We start from the raw sequence: 24,642 nt of genomic DNA, 5'->3' as shown, positions 1-24,642 counted from the left end.
TGAAGATGGTCCACATACTCAAAGATATGATTTCTTGAAATTATATATATTTTTTATAATTTAGTCCTAAATTATTCACTTTTTAGTCCTTAGTAACAAATTCTAATAGATAGATTAAAAAAATTAGTAACTTCACAGAAATTAAATCTTTTATATAATTAATACATAAATATATAATCATTATTATTTCGCCTGTAATGTTACCAAAACCATAAATGAAACTTTAGAAAAATTACTAAGAATTTTTTTTCAATATAATAATAATAATAATAATAATAGTAATAATTTTTAATAGTTAATTTAAAGTAAATATTTATTAAAATTTTAAATTAGTTTATTAAATATTAAGTAACTAAATTCAGGTCAATAGAAATATACAGTGAGCAAATCAAAGACTCCTCCATGGATGGTCTAACATATATCCTCATCCTGAATATTGCACATATGAATTAATTTAAAAATAATATCATAAGTATGTTGATGGTATGTACGAGTGTAAGGATATATAACATGATATATCTGAATATAAGAATAAGTGGACTAAAAACAAGTTTGACATATTAATAAGGTACTGAATTTCTCTTAAACATGTCTTGTAACCAATAATATTACAAATCTTTACTTGACATTTTTCAATAAGATATTTTCTAAGATTCAATACAAGTTTAGTACTTTTTCTCTTAAACAAGGTATTAAAATTTAGTTTTGTAAATGTAAAAAAAGGTGCTAAAAGGTGTATAGAATTTTAGTTTAGTTAGTAATAATTTTTTTCCTTTTTTAAAAAAAAAATAGTAACCAATTTTATTATTCGACAACATTCTGTAAAAATTTCTCTAAAGCAAATAAAATACAGATTATGTATTTATATATCATGGAGAGCCTGCAACAACATCCTCCTTCTTAAAGTAAAATAACAGCTGACAAGTCATTTTTTTTTTATGAAATCAACAATGACAAGTCATTTTAATATTATTAATCATAGTTTGTACGTGTCACGAATGTGTTAAGAAAATATAATCATCAACGGAAGCCAACACATATAAAATCATTTTTTTTTCTTTGGTGGACTGAGAACAAGAACTAGTAGTAAACTGAAAGAGCCGTGTTAGAAGCGGCTGAAGGAAGAAGAAGAAAAAAAGGATAGCGATGCAGAATTTAATTGACTCATGTACAATGACAAGTACAAACACAAAAAATATACCATTTATAAGTCACTAACTAATATTGTTAGTATTAGACAATTACTGGTAATTATAATTATGATCCAATGGTAATTAATATTACACGCCCTCTCTTCCTTTCTCTCTCTCTCATTGTCTGTCCTTGCCACAGAAACCCTGAAAGAAACCCCAGCAAACGGGATTTGTATTGCATTTGAGCTCTGTTGTAGTACCTGAAAACCTTAATCATCCTATGGAGACCAACAACAAACAACAGCAGCAGAAGAAGAAGTGGTTTATGCCACTGGTTCTGTCTCTACTACTGTCCACCCTGCTCATACTTTTTTCCATCTTCGTCTCCTCCGATTCCTCCTCTCTGCTCTACCTCTACCGTACACGTGGCAGACTCGAGGAGCCTCGTTTCGTGGAGTCAAAGCTGAGGCTGTCCGCCACGTCATCCAGCGATTCCGTTCCCAGGATCGCGTACCTGATCTCGGGGTCAATGGGCGATGGCGACACTCTGAAGAGAACCCTCAAGGCCCTTTACCATCCCAGGAACCAATACGCTGTGCACTTGGACCTCGAAGCTTCTTCTCAAGAAAGATTGGAGCTTGCAAACTTTGTGAAGAACGACCCTCTCTTTGCGGAAGTGGGCAATGTTAGGATGATTGTTAAGGCCAACTTGGTTACTTATAGAGGACCCACTATGGTCACTAATACCCTCCACGCTGCTGCCATTCTGTTAAAGGAAGGTGGACTCTGGGATTGGTTCATCAATCTCAGCGCTTCCGATTACCCTTTGATCACTCAAGATGGTACCCTCTTTGTCTTTCTTGATCAGTCAGTGTTTTTTTTTTTGTTGGTTTCTGTGTGTGTTTTAGGGAAATTTTGTTGATTTCTTATTTGTTTTTTCTCTCTCTCAGTTTTGTGTTAATTGATTTGAATTCTGCTGTTTTTGTTTTGGATTGTATTTCTGAGATGTGATGTGAGAACCAAATGTGTGTGTATCTTGTTGGTAGTAGATTTTGATCCGAGATAAATTTGGAGAGTTTCTGAATTTTAAATTGGTCTGATCTGGTCCCAACTTTGTCCAAGTTGTTCCAATTGTTGGCTTGCTCATCAATGAGTTGTTTGTTTTTGTCAGCAGACAGGCTTGTTCCTCTTTCTCTCTCTTTCGTTGTAGCCCGGGGTGGTGGGGGAGGAGGAATACCAGGTTTCAGATAAAAGTAAAATTGCTTCTAACTCCACTAATTTCTGCACTGATGTTTTTTTTTATGTTTTGAAGAGTAACCACTAACCACCATGCCATGTATATTGGACGCATGATAATATTCATATAAAATAAATAAATTTCTGTTGTGGATATTATGATGGTTTGCTAGTTAAATATACTTAAAATCTGTAATTTGTTGAAACTGTGAACTGTGAATTGTGTTGCCCTGTTTTCACAATCACCTGCTACATCTCTTTTGCTCAACAGATCTGCTGCATACACTGTCATCAATTCCAAGACACCTTAACTTTATTGAGCACACCAGTGATATTGGCTGGAAGGAGTAAGTTGTTAATCCTTTTCTTCAACCTGTGTTTTATTGCATGATTCATTTCATTTTCTTCAAAAGTAACATTCAATTTTGTGAAATATCAAACATATCTCTCTTCTTTTTAAGTAAATCTTTGCTGTTTTCTTTTTTCAATAGAGATCAGAGAGCCAAGCCTGTTATCATTGATCCAGCTCTTTATAGTGTCAATAAGTCTGATTTATTTTGGGTGACTGAGAAAAGAAATGTTCCCACCGCTTATAAGCTGTTTACAGGTGAGAAACTTGGAATCTGATGCCCCTCATCTTGATTAAATCTCTATTTTGTTATTTTTCTCATGCCACCTTTATTATTTGCTCTTTCAAATTTGTAGAATGTTTCAGTAGTATGAGCCATGTTATCCTAAAATGAATTATAGATATTACATAAACTAAAAGAGCTGTGGAAAATCTGAAAATTGAAGTCAAACAGTCATGATGGAATTGAGAGAGGGAATTCTACTAATGAGATGACTTCAGTAGCCTGTGGTTTTGAGTATGATTACCCTGGATTACAGCACTTTTTCTCTTTTCTCCATTCTTTTCCTTTTCTCTCTTATTGGCTACAGTTTTTCACATCTGTCTCGAACTCAATATCCCATATGTCTCTCAGGTATTGATTGCCATTAGTAATCCTAATACGGCTTTGGCAAACATTATCATGAGCTGTGGATCCCTCTATTTTAAGTTGACAAGTGCTCTAAGAACATTTGTTAATGGAACAAAAGAAGAAAGTATTTGTTGAAAAAGATGACATTTATTATATCGAATATGCAAAAATCATTTAATACTTAATTATTAAAGCAATTAACAGCATTTAGTGAAGTGTATTAAGTCATTTAATTGCACCTTAACTTAGGTCATTAGGACATTTATTATTAAAGCAATTAACAGCATTTAGTGAAGTGTATTAAGTCATTTAATTGCACCTTAACTTAGGTCATTAGGACATTTATTAGCAGGATTCTCTTAAGTTTGTTTCAACATGAAGCCATTTGCAGCTAAACTTCCACACTGATCACCTAGTTTACTTGAATCTATGGCATACAGCATTTTATCATCTCAAGTTTTTCAATAGTTGTCCATAAGTGGAAGGCTTAGAAGTTAGAATCCAGCGCTATGCTATCTAAGTTTTGTTATGCTACTTGATTTTGCTCAGGTTCTGCATGGATGATGCTCTCTCGCCAATTTGTTGAATATTTGTTATGGGGATGGGATAACTTGCCTAGAATTGTCTTGATGTATTATGCCAACTTTCTATCCTCCCCTGAAGGGTATTTTCACACTGTCATCTGCAATTCTGAGGAGTTCCGAAACACTACTGTGAACCATGACCTCCACTTCATATCATGGGACAACCCTCCAAAACAACATCCACATTTCCTTACAATTGATAACTACGAGCAAATGGTTGACAGCAATGCTCCGTTTGCTCGAAAATTTGGCAGGAATGAACCACTCTTGGATAAGATTGATAATGAACTCTTGAGACGAAATGAACATGGTTATGTGCCTGGCAGGTGGTTCGACCAAGCAAATCCTAACATCACCAAACCATATTCTGCCATAAGAAATATCACTGAACTTAAGCCTGGCCCTGGAGCAGAAAGGCTTAAACGCCTTATCAATGGTTTGTTATCATCAGAAGATTTTCACACTAAGCAGTGTTCTTGACACCCAGGTTTAATCACCTTGCTATGCTCATTGCTGTTTTTCCATCACTCAACAGCAACAAGCAAACAATTATGATGTCCAGTTGACATCCAAGGTTGTTTCGAGACCAAACATGAAATATGAGAAGACAGATCAGAAAACATACGGAACAATTTCTTCAAAAGTACGCCTTCCCTTCAACTTCTATTTTTACTCGAATTTTAACGTGACCACACATTTGTAGTCAATACGTATCCATTGATTCACATGATATATTAAATTTTATGGATGACAAGGACTTGTCATCAATGCAATTGTTGTACTCCTTAGAATGTCTTTATAGCAAATAAGAGATTCAATGATATAACACACGGGTAGAGTGCCTGGTACGGTTAGGCTGGAAGTGCACAAGCCCGTGAAAAGTACTCTTCCTAGTCTTTTATACAAGGACATGCTCAAGTAGATGCCACTTATTTTGCTTTTTTTTTTTTCTCTCCCTTTTCTTGAGTTATTACCCTCATGAATTGAGGTACGTTTGATTTTTCTTTCATGAATGAACATTTGTTATGCCGTTAGGCTCTTGCAAACTAGTGAAAGGGAGATCATTTACTATCAGACAAATTAGTGTCCTCTAAATTTGACCATGTTGATAATTTGACAGGTAGGTATAAAGAGAACATGACATGTGACATGTTTTGTTTGAATCTATTAGTCAAACATGTAATTTTGATCGATCAACTGTCAAAAGAGACTTATGTCAGGAAATTGTTTTGGAAGAGATCCATATTGATATTTTGTTTATAAAAATGATCCAAAATGATCCTAGCCTCATAACTCCTAGAGATTTTGTTGCTTCACCATTCAAGGGGAAAAACAGCCAACCTTCATGGCCTTAGCCCCCAAGCCCCCTTGCTCCTGTAACTTCTAAAGGAATGTCTTAAAGAAAACGCTAACACCTGAGCATTTCCTTAAATGGTTGGTTAATTTCGATTGCTTAATAAAATAAACAAATTCAAGTTTAAAATTATGCTCAATTATTTAATGAGCCAAGTCCAAGGTTTATTAGCTCTAACATTAATAACTTGTAAATAACTTGATGATATATATTATAGAAAAATTAAAATTACATAGGTTTCATTGTATCATACCACATTAGTACATATTTTTATATCATATCACAAAAATGTTAAAATTTTATTTAAAATAAATAATAAATTTACATACTTTATTTGTTTATATAAAAATATTATATTATGTGTGCATTACACAACAAAATTAAGTTAAAAATAGCAAAATCTAAACGTGTCAAATTATATTTTTAAATTTAATAGAGAACATATTATTACAATTTTTAAATATAATATAAGACAAAAATATACTCCCTTTGTCCCATAATCATTATTGTCTTAGGCTGTTTTGCGTAAATAAATAAAATAATGATATTTTTATAAAATTAATCTTATAATCATTAATTTATTTTAAGTTTTTTTTACCTCTAATTAGTATTATAAACCACATGAGTAGAAAAAAATTAATGTTATACATTGAAAAAAAAATTAAATAATAATTATTTTAAGATTAATTTTTTCTTCTTACACAATAATTATTATAGGATAGAGAAAATATTTTGAAAAGTGTAAACACTTTAAAGGAAAAGAAACAAAGAAGAAAAAGCAATAATGTAATGAAAGCAATTTAAATAATATGCTTAAAAACATTCTTAATTTTATAAGGGGTTAGTTAAGTTTTTAGGCCTCAAATTTTTAATTTTTAGTTTCTAAATTATTTTTTTAAGAATTTGGTCTCTAAAGAAGTTGTTGTTTTTAAAGTGTCATGTTGGAAACACATATGAACTTAAAAAAACCTAAGAAGAGAATCTATCCTCCTCATCTATAATTTACTATGGTATGATGATATTCATGATAAATAGTTTAAAGACCAAAAATTCAAAATTCATATAATTTGATGATTAAAAACTTAATTGACTCTTTTATAAATTAGAGCAAATTCACTAAAGACTCTCTTGATTTTATGTAGTCATCATCTAGCAGATCCAAATCTCGAAATCCCCTCAATTTCTGGAGAAAATTCTCCTTCATTAAGTGAAGCTTCAGCTTCAAGTCCTTTTCCATTCTCATCAAACCTGCCTGGAAAAGAGATAATAAATATACGATACTTCTTTCTCCGAAGCTACTGTTCCTACTCTTCTCTTCCACTCTCATCATCCTCATCTTCTTCTTCGCATTCCTCACCTCACACCCCTCAAACCCTTCAAACCCTACCTTCACCGCCTTCAACACCCGCCTCTCCTTCAATGCCAGGACTGAGGGTAAGGATGGGTTTTTTGTCGACGTTGGTGCCAACGTAGGTATGGCGTCCTTCGCCGCCTCCGCTATGGGGTTTCGGGTTCTGGCTTTCGAGCCTGTGTTCGAGAATTTGCAGAGGATCTGTGAAGGGGTTTACTTCAATAGAGTTGCGGATTTGGTCACTGTCTTCGAGGCCGCTGCGTCGGATCGCGTTGGCAACATCACCGTTCACAAGGTCACTTTTCTTTTCTTTATTATTATTTTATTTAATTTTGGCTTGAATTGAATTTTGGTATAGTCAACTATAATGAGGGATTGTAGAAGAAGGCTTGGTTTAGTTGGAGTGTTGGATACTAATCTAATTAGCTCAGAAAGTAATCATCTAAAGTGCAGAGATAAAAGTGGATGAGAAACAAATGTTTCTGGATAATATAATTAGATTTACGAAAATGACAAGTTGATAACCCACTTCCTTGAACTTATGCTTTGTTCTCTAAAGGGTGAAGGTGAATCAGCTCAAAATTATTGGTTGAACATTTTGGAATTTCATGATAAACTTACTTGTATCTTAATCCTTCTTTGCAAGACTGACGATGGAATGGCATATGTAAATATAATTAATCTGGATGTTCTTGAGTTGCTTCTAGTTAAAGGATAAGAAGCAATTAGTGATATTTCAGTTATAGTCTATTTAGTTTATGTTGGAATAGGTTCAGTGTTACAGAATAAGGTAAATCAATCAAAGCATATTTTAAGAGCTTCTCTGGAAGTTATTAACATGGTAAATAAGGCAGACCCAGCATGCCATTTATATGGAGCTATTATTCAGGATATTTGCACTCTTGCAAAGAGAGAAGAAGTGTGTGTGGCCATGTTTTGCATAAGGATAACCAGTATGCAGATTTATTGGGAAAACAACACATGCATGAGTGAAGTATAGGATTGCTTGGATCTTTAGCTTACTGGTGGCAGCATCTTCCTGAGTTTTCCCTTTGTTAGCTGACCTATCTTCTGTTATATTTTTTGTTGTATCCTCGGGTCTACCCATTCAAAAGGATTCTAAGCTTCCCATTTGGAGTTATGTTGAAGCTAAAGCATATTTTTTTAGATGAGCTGTTTTGGCTCATTTGAGGTGACCATAAGGTTTTGACCGACCTGATTAGTTCAGCTAGTTGGGTTGGATGGAGATTTAAATAAGGTTTTAGGTTCAGGTGATGGTAATGACCTCCAATTGTGCCCCCACAATATCCCCAAATTACTGATGAAAATTTTGATAGGGCAGGCTAGTCCTTGCTTGCAGTTGGCATACTTTGAATGATGATCTGTTTATCCATTAGAAAGCTTATTTAAAGAGCCAGCTTGTCTGCTTTGGTTGGATAGACTGGGATGAGTGTCATAACATGTAAATCTCAAATCTCCTCCTCCTCAGCTTGAAAAGTGGCCTCCAAAGATTTAATATGTTCATTTAACGATAGCTGGTTTCTATAGCATCTTGAAAATAATGCACATGATGGACTGTGTGCTATGGTTGAAAAAATGTTTGATAGTTTGGAAAAAATGCAACAAAAATCTGTTTTTATTTTTGGTTTAAATTATAGTTGTCAAGTTGCTGACACCATGATTTTATATGAAAGTTCCTTTTTTTCTTCAAATGAAATGGATATGGGGAGAAAATATATACTACTTACGGGTGAGAGTTAGTAACGATTTGGCCAAGTCCTCATTGTTTCGGACATGAAACCTTAAAGGACAAGGAAATGAATTACTTTATTTTACATTGCAACTTCTGTTTGTCTTTCAATGCTGATTAGTTCAATTTTACTTGATTTTCCAGTTGGTTGGTAGGCTGGACAACAGTGCAATTTCTGCCACAGGTGCAAAGTTGGCATTTAAGTCGAATGAAGAGATAGCTTTTAAAGTACGGACCGTTCCTCTTGATGAAGTGATTCCAAAATCTGAGCGTGTGCTTCTGCTTAAAATAGATGTTCAGGGCTGGGAATATCACGTTCTTAAAGGAGCATCAAAGTTGCTCTCAAGGAAAGGAAGCCAAGCCCCATATCTCATATACGAAGAAGATGAGTGCTTATTACAGGCCAGTAATAGCAGTGCAAAAGAGATTCGAGACTTCCTCCATAGTGTGGGTTATCATGATTGCACCCAACATGGCACAGATGCACACTGCATCAAGAAGGATTGATCATAATTTTGGTTTTCAGTTTCTGCAGTCCCTAGATGGAAAACCAAGTTATTGCCAGTTGACTATGTCAGCTAATTCTTGAGTGGTGGATTGGTTGCCGATGCTGATGGAAACGAGTTAAGACGGGTGGCAACTACACCGCTAACTGCAAGCTGCTTCGTGATCTCTATCTGTCCACGAAGTTTGAAATGCATGTTATTGAACAAGCATTACCTATGATTCTTATGTAGATGTGTTCGAGTTTACGTCTTGTATACTGTCCTTTAGGAATTTTTCGTATCAAGTGAAACCACAAGTTTCAAATAGTAATAGGACTTTTGTACAAGTCGTCTCCCAAAAGATTATGTTTATCCAGACAATTCTAAATTAAAAAAAGCTAAGGTTTTATATGAAATATTTTATCAAAGGTTTGTTTGGAACAATTTAAAGACCAATGAACAATAAAATGAATAAATAAAGAACAATTGTTAGAATAAGAGTAATTTGAAATGAAATAGCATAATCAACCACAATGTTGTTATGAGGATTGAGAGGTGTTGAATTTGATTTTCCTTATTTCAATGGAATAATTGCAATTAATTTAATCATTTATGTAATTTATCCTTAATTCATAAATATATTATAGCTTAAACTATTTAGATTAATTCCCAATGTCTTGGTAAATTAATCTAAATAATCAGTATCATCGAGTAAAAATTAGAGAAGCTTAATTGGTATTGACCTATGTCTAGCGATAATCCCAATTGGGTACTTTTCTTAGTTTTAGAAATCAAAAGAGTGTCTATCAATTAAACTAAGGATTCCTATGATCAAATAATAGGTGATCAGTCTAAAATAAGTATTAAGAATAGAGAAAAAATAATAAACACATAAACAATTATATTAAAAGGGAGAATTACATGAAATTAGGTCAGGCATTCTAATCCCAACAGATGAGGAGATTAATTGCTCATAACATGATTACAATCCTTGGAAGAATTTATACAAAGCATAAGAATAGCGAGCTAAAAGCCTAAGAATGATCTACTCTCTCTCGAAGAACAATTGCTCTAATTCGTGTTGAGATCCTCTCTCATTAGCACAACAATTTTTATAAACTGATATGGACTTGGGCCTATCGCGACACCCTTACTTAAGCAAGGCTCCTTCTTTCAACTTTTGTTGTCCAATGTCTTCCCTCGCTTAAGTGTCCAAAATGTTGCACTTAAGTGAGGCCTTCATGTGTGTCCTGACTTGGTTGTCCTCGTTTAAGCCTTCCTGTAGTGGACTTAAGCAAGAACCTTCATTGGAGTTAACTGGGTTCTCTGTTTGAGCTCGCTTAAGCGCCCAAAATGTTGCGTTTAAGCGAGCCAAATTCCATCATTTTAGATCTTAATTCCTCTTGCTTAAGTGACTAAAGAGGGTCGCTTGAGTGAAACATGTCAGTGACTTCTCAACTTCCATCTGTCTTGGCTCGCTTAAGCACACAACATGTCTTGCTTAAGCGAGTAGATCACCACTTGTGATTTCTGACTAATTACCTGCAAAATTCCAAAAAAAATCAAGAAATCCTAATTGATTAAAAAATGCTATATAAGACTTAATGTATAAAAAATCCTAAGGTATCTAAGTGTGATTTCCTTATTCAATCCTAAATTTGAGTCAAGATAAGACTTAATGTATAAAAAATGCTATATAATCATCTCAAATAATCTGTAAACTTTAAGCATATTTGGCGATTATCAGTCCTTTATTTGCAGGCATTCGTTTAATGAGTTCCACAATTTTCCAATTATATATTGAAATCTATTTATATAATATTTGTATATCAACTTTTCATGTTTGATATGTCATAACGAATACGAAGTCCTGAAGTATACAGAGAACTACATCATCTGTGGAAGCCAACATAAGTCAAATATATGGGTACTGTGAAATTATACATCTTCCAAAATGAAGTAAAATCAATCACTGGTCAATCTCAAAAGGAACAAGATGAATTAGTGTTATATGCTAACAAGACTTCAAATAATAGAATTTTTTGTTTAGCTTGAACTTGCTGGCTTCTTGAAACCTCGAGAGCAGTACGTGGAAGAGAAACAAGAAATTTTGATGCTGTTCTTACACTGACGAAAACAAATATCAGTCCCAACTTAAGAAGCCTCTTTGTCGGCAGTGGACTTCTATGGTTTCCGAGATACCCCAACTGTAAAATATAAGCACTTAAGAAACTTTACAACCACTATTCTATTGTATAATGATCAAATAACCAATTCTGTAGGCATTGATGCTACACATACACAATAATAATTTTAAATGGACCACCTCCTAATTCTCACTATCAAAAGAAGAAAATAGTGATTGCTTTTTATGTTTTTAAGATATTAAATACATCTACTATTTTATTTATTACTTTCTCTGTAAAGTATTAAGAGGATTAACAGAATATTAGTAAAAGGTGATATAACATTACTCACAAAATATCTATTAAGAAATAACATGTCATACATTTGTGCTTAGGCTATGCAACTTTTGGTACATCAGGAAAATTTCAGTAGAATTCGCTGGTTCTCCCACAAAAGTTTCCTTAGACCCATTTACACTACAGTGCAAGCACGAAGAAAAAGAGAGTAGACAGAAGACACAAGTTACACATCTAAAGACCTAAGCATGGAACTCAGAAGACAAAAAATTCACAGGCTAAAGAGATTGATTGTCAATTTAATAAGTTATAACAGGAAGCCAAAAATCCATGATAACTCTGCCAATTGCCATGGCAATACTGCTTATGCCTAGTAAGATTGATATATCAAACCGCAACCCATATCCCTTTACTTAATTGGTATATCTTGGAACAAAAGAATGATTATAATTCAGGCACAGGTTTGATACCTGAGGTTCTAACCACACAGCTCAGTCCTCAGGATTCTTTTGGTCCACTAGTTTTTGAAGGGCCAGCTCTTTCCACCATAACGTCATAAAGCTGCTTCCCATTCTGTTTGTCAAAATAAATTAGCAAGAAACAATAAAAAAATGTTGAAGCTTGATGTCTGCAACTCAAGTAAGGAAGAAAATTATTTTCTTAGCTATCTTCTATATGTGTATTGGCTATACTTGTGTCCAAACTACTTACAAATATTATGGGAAAGCAATGAATTTGTCCCTCAGGCTTTGTTTGTGTCTCCTTGAAGTAAACCAAGATAGGGAAGTTTGGCCACCAGAATTCCCAATTAACAAATGTTGAGTACCTGCAGCATATCAAACTAGTTTTTGTCCTACTGTTGTGAAATTCTAGAAGCGTAAACATGAAATCAGGGTACTTACTTCCAGCATTTTTTTCCTCCCACAAAAGCATTCTCACCCGATTCCTGGAGCTGTTCACCTATCTTTACCTCCTAAACCATAAATTTTGTATATAACTAATATGAATAACTAAAAAGAAAGCAGAAAAAAACACCCAGGAATGATCAATACAGTATACAATTACATGAAGTCATGCACACACAAATAATATGCTGAAGTTACATATACTAGGATGGTAACTGGAAGTGGATGATAATTTCCTATAAATATAAACCATATACAAAAGTAACAATTGGTCAAGCTGCAAAACTCTAGAACATAGTGTGTTTAGTCATGCAATTTAGTCCTTTTGCATCAAATCAAAGAGGCAGAGAATTTGCTACAATGACATAAATGTTTGAAACATAATTGTTCTCAGAAATCAAGGGGGCAAATTCTCTATTTGTGGTTATTATGATTAGAAGGGCCACCTGCTTTGCAGTATAAAGAAAAAAAAGTATCTGACATATTCATTTATATAATATGACATTTTTTGCTTTAAGAATGTGTATAGGCTGTGGGCTTTTCGGATTAATTTGAATTAAAAAAATTCAGCTCATTTTTCAGCTGTAATAAGACAAACTACTAAGCTTTTTAGGAAAGTAAATAATGAAGACTTGAAGAGTAAGTGCTAAGAAAGTAAATAATACAATGCATAAACCACAAATTTCTTGGAGAAGTTAGAAGAGAACAAACCAGAGCCTCATCATCAAAGACAAATGTCACTCTAGTGGTCTGAGGAAATAAGAGACAAATAATAAGAGAAAAAGTCAGCTTCTGAAAAGTGGAATGGAACATATAATGCAACTTGTAGCAAACGTAGTGAAAAGTCACCGGACAAAATAATCTTACTAATAGCCTCTTTTAAAAAAACAATACTGGATCATCATGCTACTTTGCACCTTTATTAATTACACTGTATGCTACTAATAATCACCTGGAACAACAGAAGCAATCCAAGGAGACAACAGGTACTGCAGGTACCAAATTATCTGTGTAAGCCAATCCACCAGCTATACCTGATAGTACAATTTTGAGCCATTAGGAAATTTGTAAATCTGCTAATTTAAGGAAAGGCCAAAAAAGACTTGAGTTAACAGCACTCAGAATTCAAAAGTAGTTAAAAGTGTTAGCTAATCTCATTTGAAAAATATTTTGATTCACCTAGTTCCAAAGAACCCAAAACTAAGGCAACAGATGGTCAATCACAATAGGGGTATTTATTTTTCAGATGAATCAAATTCAGTGTCTTTTAAGCGATTGTGATTAGCCCAATTAAACAGCCACCAACCAAACTATGTAGTTCTAGATTAGATTATTCAGGACAATCCACAAATTTTATATGCAAGTATTGTGTTGCGGACTATGGCCTGTCGATTTGGGATAACAGTATGTGCAATCAGCTCAAATAGTAAGCATTATTGCTTACTTGAAAGCCTAAGATTACTTTTTTTTTTTTTATCGGGAAATGTTAATAGTTAATTTTTTTTTGTTAGCGAGAGAGATTCGAACCACAACCTCTCTCCCCTCCTTCGTTCTTTCACCACCAAACTAACCTTATGACCACTAAACCTAAGATTATGTGGTAAGACACATACAGATAAAGAGAGAATCAGAAACCACCAAGTAGCACAATTGGAATCCTGTAATCTGGTTCAGGAATCACAGTCTCTCTGCTCTTCACGGACCTCACCTTCCTTCCAAGCTGTCAACAAAGAAACTCCATAGTTATAATTTATAGAACACCGATTATATGCAAATCACAATTATAAGCAATGATAAATGAGATGATAGAGACCACAGAAAGGGTGAAGTAGCAACCAGTGAGTGAACAACAAGACGGTTTCCATGGCTTCTAGTTATTTGTCTCCCACAAAAACTTGGATTGCACACAACTTGTCCACAAATAGAAGTCCTGAAACCACTCAAGAACAATTCTTTTCCCTCCCTAAAAAAGAAGAAAAGAAACACATAAAATTAAAAACCCACACCAGTATCAAACTTCCCCATTAGTATCTTGGTGAAAATATCCGAACTTTACTGAAAAGGAATTGAAAATTTGACTAAAACTGACACAGAACACCGATGACTCTGATGAAATTGGATGCAGTTAAGCTTACTTTGGGAGGGAAGAAAGTGGTGTACGGACAGAAGACTGCTCGCCATTTGTTTGTGCTTCACAAAATCCATGTCTTTCTTTTATGCACAAGAAGAATGATTTTACCAAAATGCCCACCATTCATTGAACATGTCCAAGGGCGTTAAAGTAATAAAGCGCGAACTTTGCCCACAAACTCGAAGGCCTTATCTTTTCCAACTCGCATTAGCCGAACTCACTCCTTCAGTTCAGTTCAGACCAAACTTGGCTACAACGTTTGATATTTAGGAGTTCCTGTGATTGAGAATGGCGCACTCTCTGTGTTTTGCTCCCATTTGTTCCTTGAAATCCTCAAACAGACCTGGTATAAATAACTCTGTTTGTTTGTGCTTTTTTGGGTTTTGCAGTGCTTATGTAATTCAATGAGATTTTGTATCAATTTAAATAGGGGCAGTTACCGGTAATTCGGTTACCCGAAAGGCTTTTGAGATGAAAGAGGTGTGTCAGAATTCTGAAGTTCCAAACTTTCAGTCCTTGAAGGTTAAGGTGAGAATTGAGATTGATTTTAGTATCCCATTTACAATTAAGGTGCTTTGTCTTTGTGCTCAGTTTTTTTCTTTTTTCTTTTTGTGTAAAAAATGCTAGCATGAGTACATCGGTTTGGTGTATCGGTCAAGTGGTTTATTTATGGTTTGAGATGTGTGGTTCATAGGCTGAAAAGTTTTGTCCAGTAACATTTGGAAAAAAGTGAGGGCTAAAAAAATATTATATGGCACATGTAACTTGCAAAAGCCTCAAATGTAACTGGTTTCTATTATTGTGTTTGACAATGCATAATTGCATATATTTTGAATCCCTCTCTGATTTTGATTTAATACAGGCTACAGAAGATAACACTACAAAAAGCACAAAAGTTAGGAGCATTGTTTGTTCTGATTGTGATGGAAATGGTAAGTGAAAATGTTGAGTTTTAATTTCTTCTTATTACGATCTTTTGTAGCTTTCTTATTCTTTATTTAAAGACGGTTTAAATTAATGAGAGCCTTCGTGTGATATCATATAGCAATTGCTCGATTTGTGTAAAAATTAGAACAACAAAACCAAAGACTTTGTTAAAATTTAGAATACTTTTAGTTCACTCTTAGTGAGATAAGCCAACGTTAGCCTGGAGGTATGTTCACGCTTGTTATGTATTTTGTTTCAGTTAATTGTTGATGATGGTTCTCTACCGTGCATTTACATTCAGAATAACAATAATCTTTTTATGAAGAGTCAGGATTTTTTCCATTCATATTTGAGGCCTACTGCTTTTGCTTCATGAATACAACAGATGCTGCAAAATTTCTTGAAGAGCTAGCTAATATGTTAAGTTTTTTCTTCCTTTCCATTGGAAACATCAGTATTCAACTCACTCGATTGTTCTTTTGCTCAACTGCCAGGTGCAATATCATGTACTCAATGCAAAGGTACTGGAGTTAATTCAGTAGATCACTTCAATGGACAATTTAAAGCCGGTGGATTGTGTTGGCTATGCAGGTAACTGTACCATACCGCATTCCTTCCTCTCCCTTTATTTTATCCTGTGAGCATGTATGACTGTGCTTTGTTATGTATTGTATAGTGTATAAGTATTCACTTATATGCATCAATTTCTATCCCAACCCACCCCCCTCCCCCTCAAGAAAAAAAAAACAAACCAAAACTATATGCATCATCATTACCAGTGTTGCTAGCCTGCCACACACCACATCATGTCATTGCTTGCTACTACACACCACATAGAATAATATTACCAGTGTGGTAGCAATAGCATAGTGCTGCTAGCCTGCTACCACACACCACACTATGCTATGCTCTTGTGTCGTAGCATAGTGCCGTGTCCAATACTCCATAGAATAAGATTAAATGATTGTCCAATACTGTATTATAACTTTTAGACTTAGTAGTAGTCATGATTTTGATGATTATAATGCTGTTAAAAAATTAATTAGGTGCAAAATACTCATAATATCTAGTCCAAGTCTCAAATATATTTAAAGATAAACCCTGCAAAGTAGACTCATATGTATAATAACCATCTCAAATAGGCCGTGACGAAGGCCTTCGGATTATAATTGCCACTGGTCAGTGCCTTCTTGGTTTAGCTTCAATCTAATCCTATCCAACATGTTTCTTGCAGGGGCAAAAGGGATATTTTATGTGGATCTTGTAATGGAGCTGGCTTTCTTGGTGGAATCATGAGCACATTTGATGATTAAAAGTTTGGTTAGATTGAATTCAAAGATTCCTAATGGCTATACAAAGAGAAAAGGATGTAGGAATCTGCTTGTTCCTTCGTTGGTCTTTATGCAATGTGTACTAAATGATGTATTCTGCAGTTTTGGAAATAAGATTTTTGTCTGACAACCAAGTGTTTAAGGTGTCTATTTATACTTCTACTCATAATCATAGATTAGACCCAAAATCCAATAACTAATCCAATCATTAAAAAACCTTGAAAATAATAAAAGATCATGTGAGTCCATTACAATTCTGAAAATAAGTCCAAAATACAATTAAAAAATGAAAATAAATCTTGTTTTAAAAGTTGACTAAAATTGATTAGTTTTCCTTTTTTTCTATTTTTTCATGAGAAAATTTAGTCTTTCGTCAAGCTCTTCTTGAAATCATTTCTTACTTGATCAAGTGATTAATCTATCCATGTTAGCTCACCAAAGTCAAATTATTCCTCCTTGAATAGTCTTCTATCATTCCCTCTCTCTTAGAAAGAATTTGTCTTCACAATGTCGAAGGTATTTACATCACAAAGAATCAAGTCAGTAACATTAAAAACGTTGTTTTCACCATAGTTTAGTGGTAAATCAAGGAGATTTATATCAGTCGAGTAAACATGCATGAGTTGTTATATATCTCCTAACATCGACTTCAATCTCCACAAATAAAAAAAAATCATTTTCATCATTAAAATCAATCTTAAAGATTAAAATATTCTTATCATAGACCGTCTCGACAAAAGGATTAATTATTCTGCAGTTCAATTCCAACTATTTAGATTATAGTAAAAATTAGTACCAGTAGACTAGCATCCACGTCGCTTTGGCCGAGTGGTTAAGGCGTGTGCCTGCTAAGTACATGGGGTTTCCCCGCGAGAGTTCGAATCTCTCAGGCGACGAAAATTTTTATATTATTCAATATACAATATTTCATTTTCTTTTATTTGTTCATACACCATTAATACATAAAGTAATATTTGATTATTTATCATTTATAGCTCTAGTTCTTTCACTCAAACTGCCAAACCAACCATAAAACCATCAATTAAATTTTGAACACACTTCTCTGATCTCTCCATCAGTACCAGTCTTCACCTCTATGCTACTTAACTTAATCATGGCCTTTGGAAATTCAAAGTCAAACCTCAACCCCAGTTACCCTCTTAACATTCCCAGCATAATTTTGCACCACACTTTGAGTAGAAGAATCTGCCCACAACCTCTGGTCTGACTCAAGAACCCCATTTACCATCACGCACATTCTTGAAGAAACTAACATCAAATTTAGCTTGACTATCTTTGTCCAAGGCCACCCTTCTCAAGCCATCTCCATTTTTTGGACAAAGTGCTTGAAGTTGAGCTAAAAAAGCTACGTTTATAGTGGGATCAGGACTACCAGAGGTTGTGAAATTGTATAGACGATAACTGAAGAATCTGCATTCTGTCTGGCCTATGGTATGTGCACCCGAAGACAGTCAAATAAGTCATATACTTTTAGGAAAAGAAATTAAGACTTGATCACTATGAAGAAAGTGAAGTCAAATTATAATTGTTAAATGTTGAGTAAAAATTAGAAGAACAAATGTTAACAACTCATAGTTTATTACTAAGATATATATGTTGGCCATTTTTAATCTTGATGTATAGTTTCTCATTTTTTAAGTGTTCATACACCTCTTCTTTTATACATTTACGGCTTTACGTGAGTGAAGGATTTGAGGTTGAGATTAACTTACTTGGACAAAGCAATCATGGAAATGAAGCCTGAGCAGGCCAGGAGCAATGGTTAGATCTTTGCTGAAGTGGGATACAACGGTGGACCCTACAATTGCCTCAGCATTTGGACATGGAGTAGAATAAAACCCAGCTTTCAATTGGGCTTGTACTGCCGAAGTCATCACTAAAATTATTAGGTAGCCCAATATGGCATCCATTTTCATACCAACAATGCAAACAGAAACTAGTATTTTGCCAACTTTAAGCTTGATATTTGATGGTTCTCTCTCTCCCTTGCATTTATAGTATACCACTTAGTGTCACTTATATAAGTGTTTGTCTCTTGCCAAAAGTGAACCTTACAATTTACGATTGAGCTTTTCTTAATTATTTTTGTTCTTACAGTTAATAAGGTTTTGGCTTATTTGTCAATGACATTTTGATAAAGTGGAGATATTATGAGAATTGAAGAAACTAAAAGATGCATTCCCATTTTATGTTTTCTTAAGTTCAGACTATATATGGAACCGAAGGTGGACTTCATGGTTTAGATTGTATCATAGAAAGGTATTTCCATCACTCTCTCTCTGTGTTTTAAGGTGAGTACTGTCTTCTTATCTTTGATGCCTCTATGATAGCAAACGTACTGAGAATAGCAGGCCCAAGAGGATCCCCATCAAACCGGCCCATCTAAAAGATTATGTGTAGAATGGGGGAAACCGATAGAACACTAGTAATGCTCTGCCAAGTATCATAGTTTGTTATTCGTGTAACAACCTGCAAAATTCAAATTCATAGTTTGTTATTCGGTTATATCACTTTTGGTGGGAAAATTATCTTGTAATCCCTTATAAATACATATTTCATCTAATAAAATAAGGCAGAGAAGATTCATGCTTAGCTTATATTGTAGTTTAGCAAGCCTAATCCCAGAAATTGCTATCAATTCTGGTCCGACCTACCCCTGACCATGCCGGAGCACAACACGCGCCAGTCAGCCACTGAACGCCTCGAGGAGGCAGTCCAAACACTATCCCAGGCCCATTCTGCCATGAACGACGAGCTCGAATCCATCCTGGATCGTCTTTCTGTGCTTGCGATTCCTGCTGCCCCTACCACTCCGACATCGCAACCCAACCAGCACCACCATCACCTGAAATTGGAGATTCCACGGTTCGACGGCCAAGATCCCTTAGGGTGGATATTTAAAATATCCCAATTCTTCGACCACCTATTCATGAGAGTCATTGTTGACCTCATTACTAAATTCGCCCACCTATTCTCTGAACCAACCTCCCTTCCCCCTTTCCGCCACATCTCCCACCACATCCACCTTCATCCTCACACTTCCCCTATAAACGTCAAGCCATACCGATACCCATACTACCAAAAAGCCGAGCTCGAGAAACAGGTTGCTTCAATGCTCAAAAATGGCCTCATACGCATCAGTCAAAGTCCGTTCTCCTCACCGGTGTAGCTCGTCAAGAAGAAGGACGGCACATGGCGGTGCTGCGTCGATTATAGAGCCCTTAACGCCATCACGGTTAAGGACCGCTTTCCCATGCCCACCATCGACGAACTCTTGGACGAGTTAGGCCACGCACGATGGTTTTCTAAGCTTGATCTATACCAAGGTTTTCATCAAATTCGAGTAGTAGAGGAAGACATCCATAAAACTGCGTTCCGCACCCACCACGGCCACTATGAATTCCGAGTGCTGCCGTTTGGTCTATGTAACGCGCCGGCCACCTTCCAGGCTACAATGAATGAACTTCTCAAGCCTTTTCTCCGGCGATTCACTGCGGTATTCTTTGATGGCATCCTCATTTACAGTCCCTCACTTCCGGCACATGTGCAACACCTGACGGCGGTCTTCAATACACTCTCTGAGGGTGAATTTTATCTCCGCCGCACTAAATGCTTATTTGCTCGTCGCACCCTTCAGTATCTGGGCCATATTGTTTCGGACAAGGGCATTGCCCCGGACCCGGACAAAATCCAAGCAATGCTCTCCTGGCCCACTCCGTCCACGGTGTCCGAATTGCGTGGCTTCTTGGGCCTTACGGGGTTCTACCGCCGTTTTATTCGCGGGTATGCCTCCATCGCCTCCCCCCTCACATCCCTCCTCCGCACTGATGTGTTTCAATGGAACTCCGATGCCCAGGCGGCATTCGTTCAACTCCAACAGGCCATGACTCAGGCACCCGTCCTCGCTCCACCAGACTTCACTGCAACTTTCATCCTTGAAACAGATGCATCTGGGACCGCCATGGGCGCTGTCTTGATCCAACGAGCCCACCCAATTGCATTCCACAGTAAGGTGTTCTGTGACTGCCTCCGGTGAGCATCCACATATGTTCGTGAACTCCATGCAATCACCGTGGTCGTTCGCAAGTGGCGCCACTACCTGCTGGGGAGTCACTTCATCATCAGAACAAACCACAAAAGTCTCAGAGATCTCATGAATCAAACGATTCAGACCCCTGAACAGCAGACTTACCTCACAAAGCTCCTCGGGTATGATTATGATATTGAATACAAATTCGGCGCGACAAACATCGTCGCTGACGCCCTCTCTCGAATCCCAACTCAGGGGACCCTCTTCTCCCTTTCTTTACCAAATTTTGACTTCTTGGATCAGCTGCGCCAGTCACTGCACTCTTCACAGTCCTATACCACTCTCCTACAAGACATCCTCCAACATCCAGACCTTCACCCTGGTTACACGACCAACCGCGATATGATTTTCCTCCATAAGAAGCTCTGGCTCCCCTCAGACTGCTCCTTCATTCCTGCTCTTATGGACGAATTCCACTCCACTCCGATTGGCGGCCATTTGGGTTTTGCCAAGACACTACACCGAATCTAAGAGAACTTCTACTGGCCTTCCATGCGACAGGACATCCGCCGGTTTATTGCCCATTGCACTACATGCCTGCAGACTAAGTATGAAACCAAGAAACCTGTCGGCTTGCTGCACCCATTACCAATTCCGGCAACCCCTTGGGAAGAGTTATCCCTCGACTTCATCTGCGGTCTTCCACCTTCACACGGCCATTCCACCATCCTGGTCATTGTAGATAGGTTTTCAAAAGGCATTCATTTGGGCGCCCTCCCAGCTCACTATACAGCTCATTCGGTTGCTACTCTCTTCTTCAATCTTGTCTGCAAACTCCATGGGCTTCCTCGGAGTCTGGTTCCCAACAGAGACCCCATCTTTGTTAGCAAATTCTGGAGGGAATTATTCCGGCTAATGGGCACCAAACTCCGCATGAGTATAGCCTATCACCCGGAAACGGACGGCCAAACCGAAGTTCTCAATCGGGTGGTCGAACAGTATCTTCGGGCCTTCGCGCATGACCACCCCCACTCCTGGACGCGCTTCCTACCCCTTGCCGAGTGGTCCTATAACACCTCAGTCCACTCAGGCACCGGTTTCTCCCCCTTCGAGGTCACATTTGGAAAGCCCCCTCCCTCAATCCCTCAATATTTGCAGGGTTCCTCTCAGGTGGAAGCCGTGGACACCCTCCTCGCGAATCACCAGCATATTCGCTCCGTCCTCCAGACTCGCCTCCGCAAGGCCCAGGACAACATGAAGAAGGCAGCCGATACCCACCGCCGTGAGGTCTCGTACTCCCCTGGAGATTGGGTCTATGTACGCCTACGACCCTATCGTCAATCCTCTCTTGCTCCGGGCTACTGCAAATTATCCAAGCGCTATTTTGGCCCATTCAAGATCCAAGAACGCATAGGTCCAGTTGCGTACCGCCTTGAATTACCACCACACTCTCGTATCCACCCGGTTTTTCACGTTTCACTGTTGAAGCTCCACCCCGGCGAGACTCCCACCACTCCTGGCTTTTTACCCGAGACCACTAAAGGAAACGACCCCATCGTTGCCCCGCTCACTATATTGGACTGGAAATTGGATGCGTCCACCTCCCCACCATCACGCCAGGTGCTCGTTCAGTGGAACGGTCTGTCGCCGGAAGATTCGACTTGGGAAGACTGGAATGATTTGGCTGCTGCTTATGTCCTTGAGGACAAGGACATTTTTCCGCCAGGGGGTATTGATAGCAAACGTACTAAGAATAGCAGGCCCAAAAGGATCCCCATCAAACCGACCCATCTAAAAGATTATGTGTAGAATGGGGGAAACCGATAGAACACTAGCAATGCTCTGCTAAGTATCATAGTTTGTTATTCGTGTAACAACCTGCAAAATTCAAATTCATAGTTTGTTATTCGGTTATATCACTTTTGGTGGGAAAATTATCTTGTAATCCCTTATAAATACATATTTCATCTAATAAAATAAGGCAGAGAAGATTCATGCTTAGCTTATATTGTAGTTTAGCAAGCCTAATCCCAAAAATTGCTATCACTCTACTTTATTCCTCAACGCGCTTCTGCTTTTTCTATCATCTTTGCCCTGTAATGCTTATCTTTTTGCTTTAGTAATTTACTTGACTTGGCTTCGTTTTAGTCCACATTAGCTTTGGTTCATGAATTTTGATGAAAAGTAGCCACGATCACTTTAGAACAAACATGAAAAATATAGTAGCAAATTAAACCTGATTAGCTAGCAAGCACCGCATGAAAATAAGAAGTTGAACAACAAGCAGATGGAGATTACTACTACCTAAGTAAAAACATTTGAGCAGTAGTTCACGAAACTAAGGTCACATTGAAATATATCAGTCTGTTGGAATTTTAACTTCAAAATACGTTTTTATGATAAAAAAAATCTAACTTGTGTTAAATTGCGTTAGAAGATGGTCTTATTAGAGGAACAAGGCACATTATAGTCCTAGGAGAAGTTTTTTTTTATTTTTATAGAAGTCCTAGGAGAAGTTCCTATCAAAAAATTTGTCTCCCAAGTTCTTATCCGTCATTTGAATCTTTTATCTTCTTTATCAGGTAATTTTAATAAATATATCCAAATTATAAATTAAAACTAATCTAGAATTTAATTTTTGGAATGTTATATAACTTTTTTTTAAAACTAAATTCCAAACATTCACATATTGTCCAATATACATTCTAGAGATTAGTTTTTGAATAAAAATATGAGAAAAAAAGATATAGAGAGCATGCCAAGAAGGAAAAAAGTACAAATAGAATTGTCTTTTATTTTGCTCAAATGTTTGTTGGGTTGGATAGGTTTAGCCCAAATTTCCATATTTAGAAGTCAGGTATTAGGCTCAAGTGTTCAACCTAGTATAGGCATGGAAACAGGGTAAGGACGGGCATGTGATTCCCCATTCCCATTTCTGTGTCTAACGGGTATCCAATTTTTATTTCCATTCTCATACCTATTGTAAATTTGATATTTTTTAAGAAATTGAATTGAATTATTTATTCAAGAAATCAAGTTTAGACGATCAATTTGTCATAATCAAATATAAAATCCTATTGTAGTCAAAAAAATTCCATGAAAATCATATCCCATTATTCCCATTACCTAAAAACTATCCCAAGACTTGAGAGAGTGAAAAAGAGTATTATTTGTTATAATTTATGTTTGTCTTAGAGTTTTAATTTCAATTTTCAAAATAATAGAAAGAACAAATAAGGAATAGTAATTATAAAAGTCTAATAAAAGTAATTAAGTAATTACATAACATAAATAAGAGTAATTTATGAATTATGTGTTGTGTACATATCTATACTCATCCTCATTCCCGTTTTAAAAAATCAAATATCATCCATACTTGTACCTGTGTCCAATCCAAATGGAAATTACTCGTCAAATCGAGGCAGGAACGGGGCGATACATGTGGGTATGACTTTGTTTGCCATGTCTAATAGTCCTTTCTTTTTTCATTGATATATTTTCTGATTGTTACTGTCTTGTTCAATGGCTCGTGGATGGAATGAGAGGGACTCAATATCTCTTAGGGGATTAGTTCATGTATCCCATAATATGCTATTTTACATTTTGAATTATCCTTTCCGGAATGAAAAGCGGGTGGCACTTGAGATTTTTTAGGTGTAGAAAGCTGTGACCTCTCTCTTATGCGTGCTAGGATTCAGGAACGTTGGGCTCGGCCTATAAGCTTTTGTTTCGTTTTTCTTTGTTTAGGAGGTGCTTTTTACACACTCCCTTATTACTAACACAAGTTTATTCCTAAAAATTAATTGTAATACACTGCCCTTTGTAATCCTACTAGAGTGAATGACCCGTGTCATGCCCAGATAAATACTATTTATGAACATTTTTATATAAAAAATAAAAAATAAATATTTTCTTAAATTTATATTATGAGTTATTTGCAATTAAAATATAAAAAATTTAACTATTAATTGTCGGTATACAATTTTTAAGGAATTAAAGGC

The 24,642-nt window shown here is 36.2% G+C and overlaps 3 protein-coding genes, 1 non-coding gene and 1 pseudogene across 5 annotated transcripts; 4 read left to right on the top strand and 1 right to left on the bottom strand.

Moving 5' to 3' along the window:
- The first annotated feature begins 1,146 nt into the window (after positions 1-1,146).
- Positions 1,147-4,959, top strand: LOC114394165 (beta-glucuronosyltransferase GlcAT14B-like). The gene is made up of 4 exons (XM_028355783.1): positions 1,147-1,975; positions 2,641-2,716; positions 2,861-2,976; positions 3,899-4,959. Exons 1-4 carry the CDS (start codon positions 1,414-1,416, stop codon positions 4,411-4,413), a joined length of 1,269 nt encoding a protein of 422 aa, XP_028211584.1. The 5' UTR covers positions 1,147-1,413; the 3' UTR covers positions 4,414-4,959.
- Positions 4,959-9,296, top strand: LOC114393547. The gene is made up of 3 exons (XM_028354902.1): positions 4,959-4,963; positions 6,501-6,933; positions 8,533-9,296. Exons 1-3 carry the CDS (start codon positions 4,959-4,961, stop codon positions 8,893-8,895), a joined length of 801 nt encoding a protein of 266 aa, XP_028210703.1. The 3' UTR covers positions 8,896-9,296.
- A 1,373-nt stretch (positions 9,297-10,669) lies between these two features.
- LOC114393538 lies at positions 10,670-14,520 on the bottom strand (annotated as a pseudogene). Its single transcript, XR_003662565.1, has 9 exons — positions 14,337-14,520; positions 14,038-14,164; positions 13,840-13,921; positions 13,154-13,235; positions 12,913-12,951; positions 12,199-12,269; positions 12,008-12,122; positions 11,767-11,869; positions 10,670-11,080 (listed from the first exon to the last, which is right to left on the bottom strand). The product of XR_003662565.1 is annotated as an uncharacterized LOC114393538 (transcript).
- Positions 14,521-14,528: 8 nt separating this feature from the next.
- Positions 14,529-16,738, top strand: LOC114393539. The gene is made up of 5 exons (XM_028354892.1): positions 14,529-14,678; positions 14,763-14,860; positions 15,195-15,264; positions 15,754-15,850; positions 16,494-16,738. Exons 1-5 carry the CDS (start codon positions 14,621-14,623, stop codon positions 16,570-16,572), a joined length of 402 nt encoding a protein of 133 aa, XP_028210693.1. The 5' UTR covers positions 14,529-14,620; the 3' UTR covers positions 16,573-16,738.
- Positions 16,739-17,404: 666 nt separating this feature from the next.
- On the top strand, positions 17,405-17,486 carry TRNAS-GCU. Its single transcript has one exon. It is a non-coding gene; the product is annotated as a tRNA-Ser (tRNA).
- The last annotated feature ends 7,156 nt before the right edge of the window (positions 17,487-24,642 follow it).

The sequence above is a fragment of the Glycine soja genome, chromosome 17, assembly GCF_004193775.1.
Source record: "Glycine soja cultivar W05 chromosome 17, ASM419377v2, whole genome shotgun sequence".
Classification (NCBI taxonomy): Eukaryota; Viridiplantae; Streptophyta; class Magnoliopsida; order Fabales; family Fabaceae; genus Glycine; species Glycine soja.
This window is presented reverse-complemented; position numbering and strand designations above follow the sequence as displayed.

Coding starts and splice junctions, on each gene's coding strand:
- LOC114394165 (XM_028355783.1), top strand. CDS start 1,414: ATGGAGACCAACAACAAACAACAGCAGCAGAAGAAGAAGTGGTTTATG. Junction 1,976..2,640: donor CCCTTTGATCACTCAAGATG/GTACCCTCTTTG, acceptor TTTGCTCAACAG/ATCTGCTGCATACACTGTCA. Junction 2,717..2,860: donor AGTGATATTGGCTGGAAGGA/GTAAGTTGTTAA, acceptor TTTTTTCAATAG/AGATCAGAGAGCCAAGCCTG.
- LOC114393547 (XM_028354902.1), top strand. Junction 6,934..8,532: donor GCAACATCACCGTTCACAAG/GTCACTTTTCTT, acceptor TTGATTTTCCAG/TTGGTTGGTAGGCTGGACAA.
- LOC114393539 (XM_028354892.1), top strand. CDS start 14,621: ATGGCGCACTCTCTGTGTTTTGCTCCCATTTGTTCCTTGAAATCCTCA. Junction 14,861..15,194: donor TTCAGTCCTTGAAGGTTAAG/GTGAGAATTGAG, acceptor GATTTAATACAG/GCTACAGAAGATAACACTAC. Junction 15,265..15,753: donor TTCTGATTGTGATGGAAATG/GTAAGTGAAAAT, acceptor CTCAACTGCCAG/GTGCAATATCATGTACTCAA.